The 21,406-nt window shown below is 42.1% G+C and overlaps 1 protein-coding gene across 4 annotated transcripts in view; it reads left to right on the top strand.

Moving 5' to 3' along the window:
- The window catches only part of PTPRK (protein tyrosine phosphatase receptor type K), a 610,223-nt gene that overhangs the window by 318,008 nt on the left and 270,809 nt on the right, over positions 1–21,406 (top strand). For all 4 annotated transcript variants that reach the window (XM_054970457.1, XM_054970449.1, XM_054970440.1 and 1 more), the window contains exon 6: positions 8,102–8,276. In XM_054970457.1, the coding sequence (XP_054826432.1) occupies positions 8,102–8,276 (175 nt within the window). The remainder of the gene's footprint in view (positions 1–8,101; positions 8,277–21,406) is intronic.

The raw sequence follows: 21,406 nt of genomic DNA, 5'->3' as shown, positions 1-21,406 counted from the left end.
CTAGACTGCAACATTTTTAGACAACCCCTCCCTACCACAAATGCATAGCATTTGTAACTTTTTAATAACATGTCTGCATCTGTCATCTTTTCCCTGTCTTCCTTTCCCATTATTTACTACTTTTGTATATATCTCATTCTTTTTCAATATCTTAAAAATAAAAATGAAAGAAGCTGTCTTGATCACCTTTGGAGGAAAAGCAACTAATAAATATTTTAGATACTTAAAAGAAATTGTACCATTGGTGCAACCTTACTTAGATATAAGGCATGCCCCATATTTGGTTGGATTTCAGTAATAGTTTCCAGGTATTAAAAACTACCTGCTGTGGGCATATGCTGCTGAACACCCACATCTCCCATCAAATATATTTCTTTTGTTTTAATGGTTCTGCCAAAACTGGACTGACCAGAAAGAATAGTATTAGAGCCAGTTTTGTGTAGTGGTTAAGAGCGCGGGATTCTAATATGGAGAACCGAGTTTGATTCCTCACTCCTCCACTTGAAGCCAGCTGGGTGACCTTGGGTCAGTCACAGCCTCTAGCTCTCTTAGCGCCCCCCCCCCCCCCGACCTCACAGGGTGTTTTGTTGTGGGTAAAATAATGACATGCTTTGTAAACCACTCTGAGTGGGTGTTAAGTCATCCTGAAGGGCGATATATAAATCGAATGTTGTTGTTATTAGTGTTTACTGTTTTTAGATTAGTAGATGTTACTAGTCACTTTTTAAAAAGCAATGAACAAGTTGTAAAGAAAAAATGTTTAAGAGTATAGGAAGCCCTTTTGAGAGCTAGGTTGGAGGCTTCCTTGGCTGGAGAAATTCCCCCTTTTGGAGAGGCTTTTCACTTTTGCTAGCAGTAAGTTATGTATGCTCTGTCCTTGAGTCAAGATAAGCTGTTCTTACTAGCTAATTGGTAATTAACTTCACACCTGTAGTTTGGGGTCGTGTGCCAAGAGCTGCAGACCTTCCACACGTCCCTTTGTGTACTTGTCAGGTGATGTGGTCAGGTTGGGAGCGGGTGTGGTTAGGCCTGCCTCACTTTGGTTCCAGCTTGAACCAATATAAACTGGCTGTTAACCAACATGGAGAAGCTTTTGTTGAGCGTCTACCTTAGACCTCTGCCTATGCTCTTTTGCTTTGTTTCTGGCTCTATTTGTTGAGAAGGACTGAAGCTCCATCTTTTGCCTTGCTGTTTTGTGGGACTTTTGCTTGCTACAACTGAGAAACCAACTTGCTTTGCCTCCTAAGAATTTACTGTGGTATGTAGAGCTTACTGCTGTAGGTTTTTGTTTGTTTGTACTCACTTTTTGTCTTGTGTGTGATAACCCTGCACCTGGAATTAATAAACCTTTATATTTTTATCTTGTGTGGGTTATTAAGACTCTGAAGCCTCACTGCTATAAAACCTTTGTTGAACTCACCACCCTATGTGTGCTTGAGATCCACCTACCAAACAACTATTCTTTTGCTGTGAACTCTGCCTGTAAGTTTATCCTTGCAAGGTAGACTTTGCTTTGGCTAAATTCCCTAATAGGCTCTGGAGCTTTGCTCCCTAACTCCTTAGCCTAGGGATAGACTGGGGAGCTGGTGGCAGCTTACTTGGTTTGCTATTTGCAACAGGACCTTCCAGGCAGCCTGTGTCCCTTCCCCTGAGCTGGGCTGGGCCCCAGGGGTCTGGAGCTCCTTGACACAAGTAATCTTGTATTTTAAGATACCTTTAGCATGTTTAAGAGAAGCTACCTAACAGTATTCCCTTTCCGTTCTTAGTAATTTCCAGTTTTTAGATAAGATGCATTCAATTGAAGTAAACCACCCCATAAATCTATAACTTGTAACAGCGAATGGGATCCTGCCCACAGTCAAAGGGATTCAAGGAGCCTCCCTGTGTACCTGATTGTGTATTTGAGTGTTGAGGCTTCATTTAAAGATTTCTCAGTAAGAACTGAGCCAAATGGAGGTGATGCAAAGTAACATAAACTTCCCTGTAAAATAAAGACTTATTTTCAATATATGTGAATGATGGTGTTGACAATTAACTATGTACACTCTAATGACTTGCCATTGAGTTAATTGTTCAATGAACTACAAGCTTCCATTAATTTAAGGTGCAGTTCTCACAAAAGACCACTAGTTGGTAGACTTCACAGTAATACTGTTGAAAATGCTGATGTGCTCTTTGCTACATTTCTGGATAATACACTCATGCATATTGTTCTGTATTCTTGAAGGGAAGGGAAGGCTATAAGTATGCTTAAATAATAGTGGGACATATTGGGTAGTTGTATGCTGCTTTGTGTTTTAATGTTCCTGCTTGAATTCAGAAATGAGGCATCTTAATAAGATAATAATTGGTTGTATAAAATAAACTAGGGTTTTCATGGTGAAAGTTCTTTGCCTGCCATTGTTTGTTATTGTGGATTATCCCAATGTTTTATTTTAATTGCCTTCAAATATTCTTTAACCGTCTATATGAAAACCTTCTCTATTTTGCCCCAAACTTGTCCAAAAAGAGTACATCTATATATTGTTTGAGAATCCTGTGTCATTGTGACGGACTGCACTTTTTAAAAACCTGGAAGTGCTGTACAAACAGCTGAAGGATTGTTAAAAGTTAATTCCTCGCAGACACAGAGAGCTTTGAGTAATAGGCCACACCAATGCATCTGATTGGGTAGCCTGAGTTGGAAAGAGGATGGTCTTTTTTCAGCCATAGCTGCGTGGAATCCAGTATGAACAATTGGGAGATGGATTCCTAACAGAGAACAGTTTAACACTGACAGGAGAACTGGGGAAAAGTTGGCAAGAAAGTTTGGTACATAGGTGCAGACACCCATTTGAGCTGAAGAAAGGGGATCGATCTTCTAAGGAAATGGAGATAGCTCTGGAGAGCTAAACAGGGAGTTTGCTTTGGAAAGTGAAGAGATCCCTGGTTGCTGTGGTTGGAAACTGCCTTTTTGAGACCTTAAGATTCTGTAAAAACTGAAGGAAAGCACTGGTGTTGGAAGAGAAGGGGTTTAGGGTACTAGAAGGTGGGTACCAGCTTTCTTAAACCCCAAAGAGAAAGAGAATACTAAAAGGAAGTATACTACAGTGTTTGGGGAAAGCACGGGAACAAAAGCCTCTAAACATAAGAATTTAAGTATCTGAATAGCAAAAGAACTAAAGTCTGTGTACTGATTTTACTTCAGAGATTTCTATGTTGAATTACCTCAGAAATTTTCAACCCCTTATTTCACCTGACCTTTCCCCTCTAAAATAAATAAAATAGTTACTTTTGAATTTTAAAAATGTCTCTGGTGCCATTTCTGCTGCTTAAGGACAAAGAAGAGGGAGAAAGGAGGATGGAACATCATAGTCATATTAAGAATGTTTTAGAAACTCTGCTAATAACACTAGACATAGATTGTGATTTTCTAACTTCTTGTTTTACTGAGATGTCCTGTTGTTTGTGTGTCAAGTCTTTCTTGTCACTCTGCATTCAGTCTTTGAAGACATCTCTGTCATATAGGTTTGCAGGGAGCTTTTCCTTCTCAGACAAATGTGATCATTTCCCCTGGTTCCTTCATTTGCAATTTCTTGTTGCTTTACCTTGTACAGCAGCAAATGAGAAGTTCCTCCTGATCTGAATGTCGTTCTACCTCAGTAGGCTAAGTCCTCCTGTAGACAATAGCCAAGAGTCAAAAAAGCTTCATTCTGTAGCCTTGGTGGTTGTTAGCTGTGTATTCTCTCTAGGGATGCCTAACTCCTACTAAAATTGTAATATTACACTACTGGTTAGAAACTTCTATTGTCAAATTATTCAGTGTTTACAAGCTGTAGGTCATATCACTGACCATGTGTAATATGTTATGATTCCTTTATTCTGCCAGTTTGTAGTTTTGTAGTAACTGCAGTGACTGTTGCTTTTTCATGACTTTTAAAGCAAGTATTTCAGTTACTCTATTCAGTGGCATATTCATTAGTTCCCTGTATTGTTTTATTATTCTAGCCTTACGTCAATCAGTTGAATCGAACATTGGTCTGGTTCACTGAAAATGTCCTCTTGGGACTCCCTCCCCTACTTGCTCCATTGTGTTGCTTAAATTACGCTCATAGGATAATGAAAGAATCATTTTCTTTTTCAAAAATCTCACGATGATGAAGCATTTTAAATGGTACTCTCAAATGTTGTTATCACTCTTGCTTACCAAAACGGTATACTCAAATAGAAAATGTTGGGTTAAATATCAAAGTTATCCTGGGAGAATACACTTTTTGTTTCTTTTATAATAAATTTTATTAAGAATTTTTGAACAAAATTAAAGAACCCCACAGTTATGAAGAAAGGAAGTTTGACCATCTCTACAAGCTCCAACATCTTCACCCGCCTTTCCTCTATTTTAGGAGTGTCAGTTTTCCATTTTTGAGCCTATAACAGTTTTGCTGCCATTGTCATATACAATTAGTGATACATTACCATTAGTGATTTCTAACTGTTCATCTCCATTCCTCTGTGCAGGCACACATTAGGACTGCACATGCATAGGCCTGCCAACCAGAGAAGTTTCTATCACTTCCATAGAGCTCCATCAGGGAGCTGCTTCTCCCTCTCATTTTCCCACCTAAATGAGCATGTGACTACCCGGGAGGAGCGACCCCTCCCCCTCAGTTCTCTCTTAGCCACCATGATGAAAAGAACTTGCTCGTGAACTCCGTTGTTTCTGTCATCGACTGTTTTTTTGTTTTGTTTTCTGGCTTACATTAACTTCCAGACTGTCTTCATTCCTCTTATGGTTTGTGATTCAGCTTGTATGTTTCAGAAGGTTTTGACCAGGCTCATCTGACTTCACTTTTGATACTATTGCTGTCCCTCAGAATGTCTCACAGGACACTTTTCAAAAAATGCAATAGATGTGCTACTAAGATGACCCACACAGATGAACACAATCTTTGCTTGCTCTGTTTGGGAGAAACCCATAATGTCACAGCCTGTAAAGTTTGCCAGCATTTCCCCCCTAAGACTAGAAACAAGAAGGGTATCCGTTTACAGACTGTACTTTGGGAGAAAATATTATCTGGCTTCAACCCTCTGGCAGCTAAGTTATCTGCCACAAAGAAGTGTATCCGTTTAATCTTCAAGGTTGACATTGAGATCAGATCCAATGGGTAGAAAATCCCATTCTCTGAGGACCCTCTCGGATCAGAGGTACTTTTCAGAACAGAGATTTCACTCTAGGTCTGGGGCTCACAGCAAATCTAGGCTCCAAGTATAGTGCTCATCGGAGCTGATCCTACGGATCAAGGTAATCACCGATTGGAATCCATGTCCTTCTTTGGAACTGGTATCACTATTGTATGCTCACCAGCATCACAATGCATGCTGCATTCTCCTGCCTTACCGTTGTGAATTGCCTAAAGGGCTAAGTAGTCATACTTCATCAGATCCAAGACCATCTACATTATTGGATTGGAGATGGCTACCCTTCTGAGCTACACTCTCAATGTGACTTGGAAGAAGAGGGTGAGCCTGTGGCGCCTTCCTCTGAGGTCAGATCGGAGACAGCTTCAGATCCGTCATCTGACGATAATGTGGGTCAGAGTTTTGGATCTTCTCAGAGAAGATGTCCAGGATGACAAGGGCACTGGAATTGGATGTATCCTTGTTTGATCTGAAGATGAAGGATAAACTCCTCAGCCACCGCTATGCAGTTTCGCCTTCTGTCATAGCCCTCCCTATCCTTCAAGGTTTAGAAGAGTTGATCACCAACATATGGAAAAGACCTGCAGTGCTCCCCACTATATCTAAAAAGATTGAGCACATATATAAGATCAGATATAACACATGGCCATACCTAATGAAGCACCAACCATCATCATAACTGTATATGGAAGAGGCGCAGCAACATCATCATCCAGGACTACGCTTGGGTCCACCTGACAGAGAGGGCTGGAAACTAGATGGTTTGGGCAGAAGGCAGTACTCTGTCTCAGCCTTAAACCTATGTGATGCCAACTACCAGACTATCATGGGAAGTTACCAATTATAGCTCTAGAAGCAACTGTTATCTTATATTCCTGACCTCCCAGAAGACTACGGTCAACCTGCTGCACAGAAAAGCCATCAGACTGTCAAAGTAGCAAATGAATATGGGTGGACACACTGTCAACACCTAAGCAAGAGGCATGGCAGGAGAGTGCTTATGAGATGCCATTCTTGGTTCAGATCCGTGGCTCTCCCTCCTGAAACAAGACCCAGGGTCAAGGAACTTCTTTTTGAGGGTTCATCTCTCTTCTCGAAGACAGAAGAAAGACTATCCCAACAGAAAAAGAATAGACAAACAGCAGAATCTTTGGGCATGACTCCTGTTGAGAAGCATGCTTATAAGTCCAGTTACTTTCCACACTACCTTATCAACAATATGAAAGTCCTCATTGACAGTTCCGACAGAGCCAGTAGACATTACAACATCCTTTGAGCTCTCCACCTCAGTCCCAGTCAAGAAGACGGACTCTGTACAGACCCAAGCCCTCACAGCATTCGGAATAACACAAGGACCCTCGTGGTCCTGCCAGGCAGTTCTGACTAAATTCTAACATCTCTAACCCTAATTGTTGGTGCAGAGACAGATTGGCAAATTATTTCTCTTGAATAGAAATCAATAACATCTGATTCTTGGGTGTTAGCCATAGTGAGAAATGACTATGGGTTAAAGTTCATTGAATTGCCTGGATGTATACTGCCCACTGCTGCTGTAAATAATTTCTTGTGAAAATTAGCTGAGGAGATACAGTCCCTCCTGGAAAAGGGGGCCATTCAAGAAATTCAGAGCACTGACACTAAATACGGTTTCTTCTCCAGATTTTTCTTAGCTCCTAAGAAAGATGGAGATTTTTGCCCTATACTAGATCTTAGGGATCTAAACCTATACCTCATAGTGTCAGAATTTAAAATGGTCACTCTGTTGACCAGAGCTGTCATAGGAACACATATTTAAAACAACAGACAGTACATAAGGAAATATAGTGGTGAAGTCTATGGGTGAAGTCTATGGTCCCTAACTCATTGGTGGAGCATCTGAGACCCCTCCCTACAATACAAAAGCCTTTTTGAATAATTTGGTTTTGCATAGTTTGTGGAAAGCTAGGAGAGTGGGGCTCTTCTGACCTTCTCAGGCAGGCTGTTCTATAGGGTAGGGGCCACCACAGAGAAAGCCCATGTGCAGGCTGCTGTTGATTTCGTCCATGTGTAGGGTGGCACCTACAGAAAACCCTGTTCATATGAGTGAAGTTGCCATTGAGGAACATAGGGAGGGAGGTGGTCCCGTAGGTATGCCATACCAAGTCCATGAAGAGCTTTGTATGCGATAACCAATACCTTGAACTGAGCACGGTAACTGATAGGTAGCCAATAGAGTGACTGCAGAATGGGGGTGATGTTCATGCTCCTGCTCGCTCCTGATAACAGTCACGCTGCAGCATTTTGCACCAATTGGAGTCTTCTAGTTAGATGGGAGATCTAAGTATAGTGCATTATAGTATAGTGTATTATAGTAGTTGATGTTACCATAGCATGGCTCCAGGTGGCCAGGTTGGCCGTGTTGAGTAAGAAGCCATATTCTAGGCTAGAGTGAGGTTATAGAAAGCATTTTTTGCAGCTGCCTTAGCTTGTTTTTCTAGTAGTAGCATTGGATCCAGTATAACCCCTAGGCTCTTAACCAAGTCTGCAAAGGTCAAACGAACTCCATCAAAAGTGGGGAGTATGATGCCCTTTAAGATTTCTGCCTTCCCAGTAAGCATCACTTCCATCTTGTCTGGGTTCAATTTCAATTTGTTCTTTTTCAGCCATTTCACCGTAGCTGTCAGGCAGCACTCCAAGATTTCTACTGCATCCCGTGGGGACCTGGATAGCGAGATACAGAGTTGGGTATCATCCGTATATTGGAGACTGTTGGAAGAAGGAGAACATGGGGGTGGGGGTCTATGCCACTGTTCACTAACAAAGGCTTGGTAAAATGGGAGGATCGGATTTTGAAATGTGCTTAATGCCGATAACCTGCTGAAAGTTGTATGACCAAAAGTACATTTTTAAAATCATTGTATCTTTTGCTTTCCTTTCTTTCCAGAGACGAAATGGTGAAGATATTCCAGTGGCTCAAACTAAAAATATAAATCACAGACGATTTGCAGCTACTTTTAAACTTCAAGAAGTGACCAAAATGGATCAGGATTTATATCGGTGTGTTACACAGTCTGAGAGAGGATCTGGAGTCTCTAACTTTGCTCAGCTTATTGTTCGAGGTAACGTTACAAGATTTTTGCTTTTTATTCCTAAAACCATATATTCTTATGATACTTGACCATACTTTCAGCTTATTTCATGAAACCTTTGAACAGAAATGGTATAGAAGTGAACCCGCTATAATAGAGCAGAAATCCTTATAAGAATGAAGCTGTGCAACTGGTTTCTACAAAAGTTGACATTCTGAAGGATTCTTCTGTTTCATTTTTCATTTTCTTTTCATTCATACAGATGAATGTCTTGTTTACTTTTTAAAATTTAATCATTTACTTCTATGTTTTCCTTTATAATAATAACACTTTGTAAACCGCTCTGAGTGGGCATTAAGTTGTCCTGAAGGGCGGTATATAAATCGAATGTTGTTGTTGTTGTTGTTGTTTTAGAAGTTTCTTTGTTACTGTGAAAAATGATTTCTTTGCAATAATCAAATTTGGATAAATTAAAAGTTTCAAGTTGTCTGATTGTCCAGGATCCTTGGAGGACTTCAAAGAGACCTGGAAGGGGACCTCCCTTAGGAAGCTGAAATTGTGTTTGCCCAGCAGCTTTAAGCAGCCCTTGCATCCTACTCCTGAATTAGTAGAAAAAGGAATTTGAAGAGCTCTGTGATTTTTACAAGGATTATAACAGGCTGTTCATTGTAAAGCCCCTCCCTCAAACGTTGTTTGTGATTTGTGCACATGTGTGAAAAGGAGGAATTACCAATTGAGACTGATGAGAAATAATGCCCTTTTTATCTTAGAGCATACAATGTTGAAATACTAGATTGAGATGAATGTTTGATGCTGGGCTTCTGTGCTGTAATGAATCATGGTTACAATCAATTCTTGGACTCGTTGTTTTAGATTAAAGTTGGAGGGGAGCATAGTCACTGGCAGGAAATGCTTTCCAAAGGCATTTGGGTTCTCCCTCTGCACCCCTCCCATTTGATAGCTTTAACTACTGTACTGAATTCCTATGTTGTGCTTTGGATATCATTGTAAAGCTTGTGCACATAGAGTTCATTGCTCCTTGTTCTATTTGAAAAGCAATATGTGGTACTAATGTTTTCTTGTTTGTCTGGATAACTACCAAATAAACCTTGTTAGTCAAAAAGGTACCCTGGGGGATGAACTACCCTGGTGTTAAAACTGTGCTGAAAATTAACTATAGTGACAGGTCCTATATCTCAGTGGCACTTTAAAGCTGACATCCTGCTACATGGATACAAAAGATGGTAATTTTAAAGGAAATTTTTGGGCCACTGATATGAATTGCCTTTAATAAGAGCTGGCATAGTATCGCCCGTTGTCAAAGATGACCCAGGGGTAACAGTTTATTAGTGCATTTCCTTCTAAACCAAAAGTGACAGGGCATGCTTAAGGTCTTTTTGTTGCTGTTTGGAGCAAATGAAAATTTCAGTATGGAGTGCTCATGCTGAAGAGTATCGATCTGTGTGTTCCCACAGCCGCAGGAAGATGAAAAAAAGATACGGTGAAACGCAATTTACTTTGTCATGTCTTGAGTATTTCTTCCATAACATTTTGAGTAATGAGACTATCTTCAGCTTGTAGGAGACAAACTTTGACAATACTGGTTATTATTGAATGAGAGATGAATAACAGCAGCTGTTGCTGAAAAGTATTAAAAAAGTATATTTGATTGCCTGTGTAAGGCAAACAGTTAACAGTTATAATTGGTCAATCTCCCTGAGGATAGTGAGAAGGAAGCCTAGAATTTTAAAGTAAAAATATTGCACTGTCCAAATAAAATTCCCATTGGTAAATATTTCTTTGTGACTTGAATGAGGAGTTTCAGATAATGTTCTTAGTGAAAGTAAGGTTTCTTAGTGTTGTTTTACAGGCTTTAGAAGAGATATTTCCCCTCTTTTCCCTTCCTGAGATAGAAGATCCTATGCAGCATTCATAGTTATGTTTACCAAAGATATAGTGTGCCAGTAATGCAGTGCAGGAAACCTGTGGCTTGAACTGAGCAGGACTAATTTAAATTGGTTTCCATGGTGCAACTGTCATTGTTAGGCATTTGGGTAAATAGTGCCTGATCCCATTTTTGCTTCCTGAACAATGTGACTAGTTTTATGTAGATTCAGACAAAAAAATAATCTGATTGATAAATCAATTTTCAATTTTTGAAATGTGTGGCAGATATTGACAAATATTCTTCAAATGTTATATAGTACTATAAGGATCCTTTTTTTAAAAAAGTGTTATCTCACCGTCAATTACTCTTATCCCACTCTTCCTCCAAGGAGTTCAGGGTAGCATACATGATTATTTTGCATTTTATCCTTACCTCAATCTTGTCAAATAAGCTAGACTGAAAAAACAAGACTGCCCCGTGGCCACCAATGAGCTTCATGGCTAAGTGGGAATTTAAACCTTAGCCTCCAGTTCAACACTAATCACTACGCTGCACTGCTTCTTGGTTCTGCTTCATAGTAAAATTAACACCACTTTTTTTTTGAAAGTATGGAAACTATAATGATTGAATTACACAAGTAGTGTTTATTTTACTCCATCTACACTGAAAGTAGTGTGAAATCTCAAATCAGGTGCAGAGTTACATTCCATATCCTTAGCTGATTTATAAGAGAGGGGGAAATGTTGAATACAGTCTACCTTGTGTTGGCTCCTGACTAAATTTTCCAGTGGCAGTGGAACTTTCCAGCCTCCCTGTCCTGCTGGAACCCACTGGTCTCTATAAAATGCTGCTCCTGGGGGATAGGGGTGCGTGATGGACAGGACCAGTTTCAGCTCCAGCTCTACCTCTCCTGAGGTACAGCCAATGATAGCTAACAGAATGCTTGGACTAGTAACACTTGGAAATCTGTTTGGACAGTTAATGAGAGGGAAAGGATTTTAGGCCTGTGGTCACCTCTTATATTATACTGTGACCATTCACTGTTATAAGAGTGTGAGGATTATAAATTCAGCTCTAAACAGTGTATCCATGTGTTTGAATAATTCACTCTAGTGTTATACATCTTGTAAATAAAAGTGTTTTTTTCTGTATTAACCTTGGCTGACTGGAAGTTGTTGGCTGAGAGGAAATAACACACATACAAATCATTCTGGTCACAACCAATAGTCCTAATTAACTAAATGGTGGCAGTGTACAGAAGAAGTAAACACTGAGCTCCTTTACTCCAGTAGCCCTGGGCAGTAGCTGGATGATGAGAAGTGAATATAGAGAACTGGATGCCTATCTAGTGAAATCCCTGGAACAAGGAGAGTGGACTTTGTGGAGTTGGATCAGGGCTCTCTGCCTGATAATTAGGGACTAGACAAATAGTGAATGGTTACTGCCTTGAACTGCCCCAGACCTGTGCAGGAAGGTTTATAGTGTGTGGTAGTGGTAATGAGTTACAGTGACCCTGAGAAATTATATGAGACCTGCAGCAGGGAGGGGGAAATCAGTGGCAATTCACTTTAGTCTGGGTCCTACCTCTTATCTGACTGCAGCTCTTTAGTTAAGTATTTGGAAATTAACTCAGAACAGTTAATATTCTAAAAGCCAAATTTTCTGTGTTGGATCAGACCAGTGGGCAGTTTAGCTCAGCATTATGCCACCTAGCATTGTCCAGCAAGATTCACAAGAAATGATAGTGGTATCCTTACCTTTTTGTATTTTTATTGCTTTCCTTGGAGAAGAGGTAATATTAAAATGTACTTGATAGATACCTTAATGCCTTGCAACTGGAAGCCAAAGGTTAAATGATCTCTCAAAATGATAGTTATACTTTGGGAGATCATAACGGCAAGATACGTGTCACCTCCTCACTTTTATTTATTTTTATTATAATAAATATTTTTATACTAGAGGCCATTACATTATCTGGATGCACATCTATGGTGGCAAATTTTGGAACTGTGTACATGCTCTGCCACTCTGTGAAAACAGCTAATATTTTCACTGCTTGGAGACTTGGAAAGCAGCTGCCAGGGCAGTAATTGAAAGAAATCCTTGCCTTATAATGGTTAAGAGGAAAGTTAGTTGATTTTTACTCATGCTTTTTTACTCATGCCCGCACACACTCAAGCAACAGAGTTAGAAACAGCATTATGAAGAAAATACAAACCACAGATTCTCCGTCATTGGAGGAAAAGATCCTGGAATGGGGCTGCTTTTCCTATCCACCTTGGACTCAGGAACAAACTTTTTTAAAGCCCCCAAGAGGAAGCTCTGCCAGTGTTAGTTCTGCTTCTACCGAGACAGTAGGATCTGCTGGTGCTTCCTTCTTTGCTAGTTTATTAGTGGTGTTACCAGCGGGGTGGGGGTGCATGCCCAAAGACATTTTCTACCATTTAGCCTAGTCAGCTTCCAGGAAACCTCAAGAGCAGCCTTCCCCACAAGGAACAGCCGCTTGCACGGCATAGGCATATTGGCATCCCTCCACTAGCCAGATCCATATTGCACAGAATACCGAAGCTGAGGAAAGCACCAACTACAGGGGGGTTCTCATCTATCACTAGGGGGCCCCTTTCCCCAGGAGGCCAGAGACACAGAACTTCTAAGATTGTGCCAGCACAGTGCCGTGGTTAGAGTGTTTGACTACAATCTGGTAGGCCCATGTTTGAATCCTCACTCTGCTGTAGAAGCTTATTGGGTGACCTTGGGACCAGTCACACTAACCTACCTCACCAGGTTGTTGTGAGGACAACATGGAGGAGAGCAGAATTATGTAAGCCACTTTGGGTTCCTATTAGGTTTGAAGACCTGAGTCTCCATAATATCAGAATGTCCATAATGTTAGAATGGCCATGTTGAACCTGATATAAGACACTTATAAAACTGTATGCTAGTTTGCATGTGTCTTTCAGACTTGCGTCTAACCATTTTGACAATATAAACATTACTTTTTACCACATCCCTAAGATTTCATTATGGGAAAACTAATGCTGAAAGATGTCCAGGAGAGAGGTTACCTCAGTCCCTTAACAAAGCAGATGAGATTCAGTGAGACAACAAAGCTGTCAAAAAGGTTTCTTCTACTCCTTCAACATTACATAGTGTGTGATGGTAAACAAAAAAAATGTTTTCTCAGAGTCTGTTAGTGCTCATTGTGGGAGTGCAGGAGGTTAGTGTGTTCACATTATGATTAAAGTAGTGCTGTTGCCAAGGCAACCCTCATTGTGCCAACAGCTCTTTGACATTTCACATCCCAGGCCTACATTTCCATTCTTTCTGGAGTGCTAAAGGATTTGAATTGGGGTGTCTCCATGTACAGAACTGAAAGCTTCTTTTAAATTAGTGATATAAATTTGTATTCCTTAAGGAATACTGCTATAAAGAAACATTTGTCAGCTCAGATATGTCAATATATAAATTAGTGATGTTCAGAAAGGTTGACGGGGATCCTTTTGTTACAAGAAGCATTTCTCGGTAGAAATGACTACTCATCCCGTGTCTGCACCAATGCAAATTGATTTGGGCATATAGCTGGGGAATGATGTATGGATGCTCTAATGTTATAGAAACTAATTCTATAGAATGTCTGGTGCCTGTATCCAGAAAAATTATGGTGAATGGAGTTCAGTGCACAGGAATATATACTTCTGGAGCAGTATTGGGAGAAACAGTCCTGCTCCTTACTGAATATAGTGACTTGCTCCTCGCCATTTGTATCTTTTCCCTCTGGGCTCAGTGGCTGAGATCTACTAGGGTTCTCATTTGGCACGTCCTGTTTGATGCAACACTCTTCAACTCTCCTCCTTGCTAAAGAACTTCCCACTGAGCAGGCTGGAGGCAGAGTATATGAAACTGCAGGAGTGGCTTTGGAGATAAGTTGCAGCAGCAGAAACCATGCCTCTACGGGCTGCTCAAGGCAACATAGTAGAATTATTGAAGTACTCAAGTACTGAGGATAATGTTGCTTCTGTTTTTGAGTAAGCAATACAGCATGGCTGCAGGTGTAAAAATACGTGTTAGAGTGGGTCCCTAAATGAATAAAAATGGGTAAAAAAACTATTAGTTCAATTGAAATCTGACTGCTAACCAGAAATTTGTAACCATCTAAATTTTACTCAGACAAGTATGTATTTGACAACAAATCAAGAGATTTTATGAATGTACTGAACTAAAATTAAATCCCAGATCTGTTGCTTTTATTCCATGCTAATTTTGCTGTCTTAAAAAATGTCCCCTTGTCTCCATTGTTGTGTTTAAAGACAAATGCTTGAAAAAGAATGGATTAAAAAACATTCTGTCCTAGCTAGTTCATTGTGGAAGTTTTTATGATATTTATTTAAATGATTTTTACCTGCCATTCACTAATGGGCACAAAAATGGAAGATTTGTTTTCACTTACCGTGACGCTTCCTTTCTCAGTGGTCCAGGAGTGGGGCAGTCCTTACTCTTGGGATATAGCTCCTCCTATCCAAAGGCAGGGTCAGTCAGCTGATTTTGATCCCGGAGGGGAAGGGCTTATCCCTGGAATTGCCAGTCTGTTCCCAAGCCCTGACTCCCCATCATGATACTATGAGAGAAAACTATTTCCCTCATCTTTTTTTAAAATAGTAAGGTCCCTCCCCTGACACCTGTGGAAGGAAGACCACTGCCGTAACTCTCTATCCAATCCTAGAAGCTGCCCCCAAGAAACTCGGGTGGGTAGGACCGCCCCACTACTGGACCACTGAGAAAGGAAGCTTCATGGCAAGTGAAAACAAATCTTCCATTCTCCAGTGGTCCTAGGAGTAGGGCAGTAGTTACTCTTGGGACATACAAAAGCAGTGTTCCCCAGGGTGGGTCATCCGGCTTCCAGGTCTAGAGAGTGTGTTGTAGAACCCTCCTGTCAAAAGCTGCGTCAATGGCGGCCAACTTATCTATCCTGTAGTACCTAATGAGTGATTGTACTGATATCCATGTTTCCGTCTTATTGATTGTCTCTAATGACTAAATAATTTATAGGTTGCTGATGTCTCTGCCCCCCTTAGTGAATGCACCATGTTGTCTTGAGGCATCTCCAAACCTCTGGCTTGATATGCTAGAATTATGTACCCTCTGCTCTACCTACTTAACATGGAAAAGGACACTCTGTCCCAAGGAGGACCTCCTGAAAAAGAAGAAAAACACAACTAGTGTCTCAGACTTTTGAAAACTGTTTTAGTCCTGCTCAAGTAGAAGCTCATGGTTCTACGTATATCACGGTAGTGAGATTCCCTTTCCTTCCTGTGCTTTGAATTAGGATAGAAGGAGGATAATACTATCTCTACTGTCATCTTGAAGGAAAGAGCAGAGCTCCCTATCTACTGCTCGTGCCTACAGTTCTGACACTTGTCTAGCAGATGTGATTCCCATCAGAAAGATGTTCTTAAAGGCCAACTCCTTTAGAGGACATGAGGACACAGGCTCAAAGGGGTTTTTGGATAATGTTTCCAGTACCAAATTAAGATTCTACTTGGGAAAACTGGTGAATCCTTGGAGGATTCAACAATGAGGTCTCCCTTTGAAATCTGTTGATATAATGGTGATGTATAAGGGAATGTCCCTAGAACCCCTAATTGTTGAGATTTGCTACCTGCTGTCTAAAGGTGCTGGCATTAAAATTTTTATTCAACCCTTGAAGGAAGGATAGTATCTCTCTAATTGGCCCCTTAAGGGGTTCCATGCCTCTATCCATGCACCCATCTGGGAACTTGGTAGGTATTGTTATAGACTTTGTGGAACTCTTTCTGGAGGCTAACATAAGTACCAACTACGCCTTGTGCATGATACAACCATATTGGTTGTATCATTCAACCTCTTGGCTATGAGGCTTGGCAGAGCTGGTCGAGGATGTGGTATTGTTCCCTGCGTCAACAGGCCCTTCTTCATTGGGAAGTGCCAGGGATCCATACTTGATAGTCTCTTCAGGTCATGAGACCACGTCCATCTGGACTAGAAGGATGCTATTAGAATCACTTCTGCACATTGCTGTGTATTCTTCTGAACAACACTGTACAGTAGCTGTACTGGGGAAAGCGTATAGAAGTTGTGGAGGCGGCTTACAGATTACGGCCTCTACCCCTATGGCTTAAGGGTTTCTTCTTGAGTCTAGCCAAACACTGGGAGATTCGTTGAAATATCGCTCCAGATAGCATACATTCTAATGGCTCCATCTCTGGCTTAGCTAGACCACCAGGGAATTGTCCTGGTCTGCTACATGTGCTGCTTTTAGAGATTTGAGTTGAACCTTCATCACTATCCACATGTGGTGATCTGTGGGAAGATCCTGGAATTCCACCAGGCCCAGTCTGATAGCTCTGAGTTCTAAAAGGGTTTACATTGTTGATCGTCTCTTCTTCAACCAGATGCCTTATGTCATTCTTCGCTGGGTGTGAGTTCCCCAGCCCCTTGGGCTCATGTCCATGGTCATCACCATTCTTTTGAGTTCCCTGAGTGGGATGCCATCATGGTATCTGATGAGGTCCAGCCACTGGTTGGTCTCCTGTTTGATTACCTCTGGCAGCAAACTAACGTGAACCTCTTGTTCTAACACCTCTTGGTATGATAATATGACTCTGTGGAGTGCATGGACCTAGAACCTTCCCACTTGGAGGATATTCTGATAGGATACCCTCATCCCCAGCAGCTGAGCCAGTAGCATCACTTCCACCTTCTGACTCCTTAAGATCTCTGCCGCCATCATCCAGATCTTTGTTACCTTTCCTGTGACACAAAAACTCTGTCTTAAGCCCTGTCTATCACTATCCCCAGGTGCAATATTTACTGGGTTGGAAATAAAACTGGTCTTTACTTCATTGATTGTGAATCCATGATCCTGTAGACAGGTTACTGTCAATTGCATTGCTTTTGCCTGCTGTAGCAGGGATGGAACCATGACAAAGATGTGGTCCAGATACAGGAAAGGAGGCATTCTCTGCAGTCTAGCCATGCTACCAGTTCTACTAGGATTCTGGTGAACACCCAAGGTGGTGCTTTCAGGTCAAAAGGCAGAGCCCTCTATCGGAAGTGCCTCTGAGAGATCGATGGAAGCCAGACAATCTTCCTTCTGAATGGCAGACAAGACTGGCAGGTGGTACAGAGTTGAATTTCCAATGAATATCCATTAATCACTGTATCTGGAACCCACCTGTCACTTACTGTTTGCTGCTAAGGTTTTGCAAAGCATTGTAAGCACCCTCCAATCATACTCGTGTCTGCTGCCTTAGTGTAATCGCGCTGAGTTCCCATCTCAGGTCCCTTGGTATTCCAACCAGATTTGTTGAGAACGGACTACCCTCCTCTCAGTGTTTGGTCTGTGACCTTCCTTGAATGGTCTAGCACATCCCAAGTGGAAAGGATACTTAGGCTCTCGAAAGAACGTAGAGCCTCTTCCTCAAATTCCCTTCCTTCTTCTTCGAGGGAAGGACTTTCTGCTTTTCTTTATCCAGAGCTTCTCTAAAAAGGGAGATGTCTTTGAAGGGAACTACAGTTACTTTGGCTTGGGTGTAAGAGTCGATGTTCTAGTTCCTAAGCCAAACGTTGTGCCTGGCTGCCATGTTGAACCTATGGTTGTTGTTGACCATAGCTGCGCATCTAAGAAAGTGCAAGGACTATTTCCAGGGCTATTTTCTTAGTTCTGTTCTTCAGCTCTTTGAGGATCTTCCTGCTCACTGCAGCCAGGTCTGAGGCCCAAGAAAATGTGACTCTAGACAAGAGCGAAGCTGTTGCCTATGCTCTGAGAAATGTAGTAGAAGCTTCCAAGTTTCTGCGCGGAGCCAGTTCAAACCACCTGACACAGGAATGCTTAGGTATGGCTATTCATGTCAGTGGGCAGAACAGGATTGGACAGCAGGCTGGTTACTGGATCATCCACTGCTGGCAACTCAATCCTCTTAGTAGTCTCTGGAATCAGTGTATAAGACTTGGGAAAAAGGAAATAGAGTGGTTAGCTTTTAGGGTTTTGCTGGAGTTTCCCTCTTAGCCTTCTTCAGGTATCAAAGGCTACTGGAAAGGGGAATCCCTGGCAGAGTTGCTCCCAATTTTGGGGAGGATCCTCTCTGACCTTTCTGGGAACTCTGGGTTCTCATACCTTAGGGAGAAATCTAGAATACAGCTCCTGGAGAAATATCTTGTTTGCCTCAAGATGACTATGTGTACTAGGGAAAATTCCCTTCTTTTAACAGTTCCCCTTTTTTGCCTTGGCTGAGGTAGAACCTGGTAGCTCAAGAATCCTCTGGTTGGAGGCTTAACAGAGGGCTGAGTTCTCAATGGCACTTGTCTCTTTAAGCTGGGGGGGGGATCCCACTCCTTTTCCTATCTTGGAGTTGGACCCCTCAGGTTGATCCTCTCACCCATCTAAGGGTCCAGGCACTAGGCTACTTGTTGGTACTCCTTCAGGACCTCTTAGGATTCTTTATTTCTATCTTGAGCCATGCCAGTAGGTTTGTTAAATAATAACAACTGTGCTTATGTACCACACTTCTAGGCAGATCAGTACCAATCAAAGCTGTGATAAGGTCAGAATTATCATTATCCTCCCCCAATACTACTATGTAGCTGAGGCTGAGAAGGGAAGTTTACCCAAGGCCAGCTACTGAGCTCATGCAATTATGGAATTTGAACCAGCAGAGTGCTGAATTCGTGGCCCAGTCACTTAACTACAATGTTGCAGCAGCTCACTTCTGTTAAGAGGCCCCGGAGTAGGCCAAAGCCTGGGAGTTTGGCTAGTCTAGGTCACGGGCTTGCACTCTCTGTGGCCTGGGAGGTGGCTAGGCCTGCCTTTGCTGGCAATTCTGCCCACAGAAAATTTTTTCAGGCATCCTTGCCTGACTGTTCCAGGCCCTTGGTCCTTCTCTCTTTTACTCGCCTGTTGAGAGGCCCAGGAGGGGGCCAAGGCCTGGGAGTTTGGCACATCTAGGCCGCAGATTTGTACTCTTTGTGAGGCCTGGGAGGTGGCTAGGCCTACCCTTTGTTGGCATTCCACCCAAAAGGAATTTTCAAGCAGGCCCTTGGGCCTTCTCTCTTTCACTGGCCTGTTGAGAGGCTCAGAAGGGAGCTGAGGCCTGGGAGTTTGGTAAATCTAGGCTGCAGATTTGGGTTCTCTGGAGCCTGGGAAATGGCTGAGGCATGCCATTACTGACATTCCTGCCAATAGAATTTTTTTTTTCACCGAAGGGAGAAAACGAAAGTGAAAGGTGCACCTCAGAAAAACCCAGCTGAAAGAGGGAGAAATAAAAGGCTCCCTTTTATTTGGGGCAAGCTGGCTCGGAGGCTTCTGCTACTCTTTTCTCCTCCCCCCTTCCTTTCACAGCCCCCATTCCCCGCTGGATCAGTCTTACTGCGGTTCAGTTGGGGCTGCCGGGATTGGAGCAGTACCTCTGCTGCTGCTGGAGGCTGCTCCTACCAAGCCTGAGGGAGTTCCCTGCAATATGAGTCTCCACAACAGGCTACCGCGGACTCAAACACCTCACCCTCTGGTCATCTGAGGGGAGGGTTCCTCCCAGCCTGTAGGTGGGGAACCTCAGTGGAGTTTGTGGTTGCAGCCGTGGAACCTAGGAGAACCTAGGGGCCATCAGCTCTTCGCTCACCTTTGCGGTTGCAGCTGTGGAACCTAGGAGGACCGAGGGCTGTCGGCTCTAATGCTCGCAGTCACTCCAAAGTGATACGGGGGTGGTGTAGGGTGGTAGGGCCTTTCCCTTCCCGAGCGAGCTCTGCACTGCCTGTATCTGGCAGTTTCTTCTTCACTGGGATCGCTGCGCTCTACAGAGCGTGGCTCGGAAGGCAGGGCCAGAAAGACTGGCGATTCCAGGGATAAGCCCTTCCCCTTTGGGATCAAAACCAGCTGACTAACCCTGCCTTCGGAGAGGAGGAGCTATATCCCAAGAGTAAGGACTGCCCCACTCCTAGGACCACTGGAGAAGTTAGACGTTTCTGTGTTGTGCTGGATTGTTGAGAGCTGATCTGATGACTGGATTGGCTGGCCAGTGCACAGTACTGATAAAGAAGGAAGCAGTTTAGAATTCAGCTTAGATAGCAAGAAATGCAAGATGTCAAAGGAGCTATATATTAAAGAGGATGTGAATTGAAAATAGAATCCCAACCTGCCACTGGAGGCATTTTGATCATTTTGATTTATTAAACTTTTATAGCAGCATTCAGGTGAAGCTGAATTAAAATACTTAATCTGGACTAGTTTATAGTCTGTTGAGGTTTTGAAACAGAGATTGTCTGAATGATGATAAATCTGGGGTTAATAAGAAGTTCCCCCTTTCCCATGCATAAGGTGTGTGTACTTCAATGCTTGACTATGTAAGCATCTATTCAAGTATATAGCAGTCACTAACTGGATCACTTACATTGAAAGAATCTTAAAACATTATTTTGTGTGTATTGCATCTAAAGTTATTTCCTTTAAACAATGCTACCTGTGTGCAATATGTTTGCAACTTATATATTGGTGGTACCTGTGTGTGCCTCATTATAATCATACATGTTTTAAGTACATAATAGAAAGTAAAAACAACTCCCCCTCCCAGTAACAACATTTGAATTCTGCACAGCAGTGACATTTTTGATCATCTCTCAGTTGCCATAGATGTGCTTTCCAATCCCTAAGCACGACAATAAAAAGAAATCAATTACTATTAGAGTGGCACTCTGGGTTAGAAGCATTATGGGGTTCACACTTGGTTTTGCAGCAGGGAGATGATACTTAGCTGCAAATCAGGCAAGATGCAAAAGATGGATGAGACAGAGTTCAAGGAGCAGTAATGTGAGGGTCCAGCGCTATCATTCCAAGCTGTCTCAGCAACATGATGGATGGTTTGGGGGTAAGAAGCAATAATACTTGGAGATGAAAGATTCATCTGCAGACCCTGAGCTGCTTATGCCCCGTTTACCTGCTGGTGCTCTAGCAGCACAGTGATTCCTAGTTTGTTATGAGGATCTAAATTACACTACTTAAGCAAGCAAACCAGGTTGTTCAATTAGGAACCCAAGGTTTTTTGGCAGCTGCTAATGAAGAAGGTAGCATATCAAACATTCCTGCTTGTTGTAAATGTAATTACCTCATATTTATGCATAATACTTGTTGATGGGATTGTGTAAGCTTATGCTAATATGGTTGGTAATTTGTTACCTCTAAAAATCGCTCTCTGTGTGCCTTCTGGTCATTATCATGAAACATGATAAATGATCTCATCCATGAGGT

The sequence above is a fragment of the Eublepharis macularius genome, chromosome 1 (genome assembly GCF_028583425.1).
Source record: "Eublepharis macularius isolate TG4126 chromosome 1, MPM_Emac_v1.0, whole genome shotgun sequence".
Taxonomy (NCBI): domain Eukaryota; kingdom Metazoa; phylum Chordata; class Lepidosauria; order Squamata; family Eublepharidae; genus Eublepharis; species Eublepharis macularius.
Note: the sequence above shows the minus strand (reverse complement) of the source record. Positions and strands in the feature narration are given on the sequence as shown.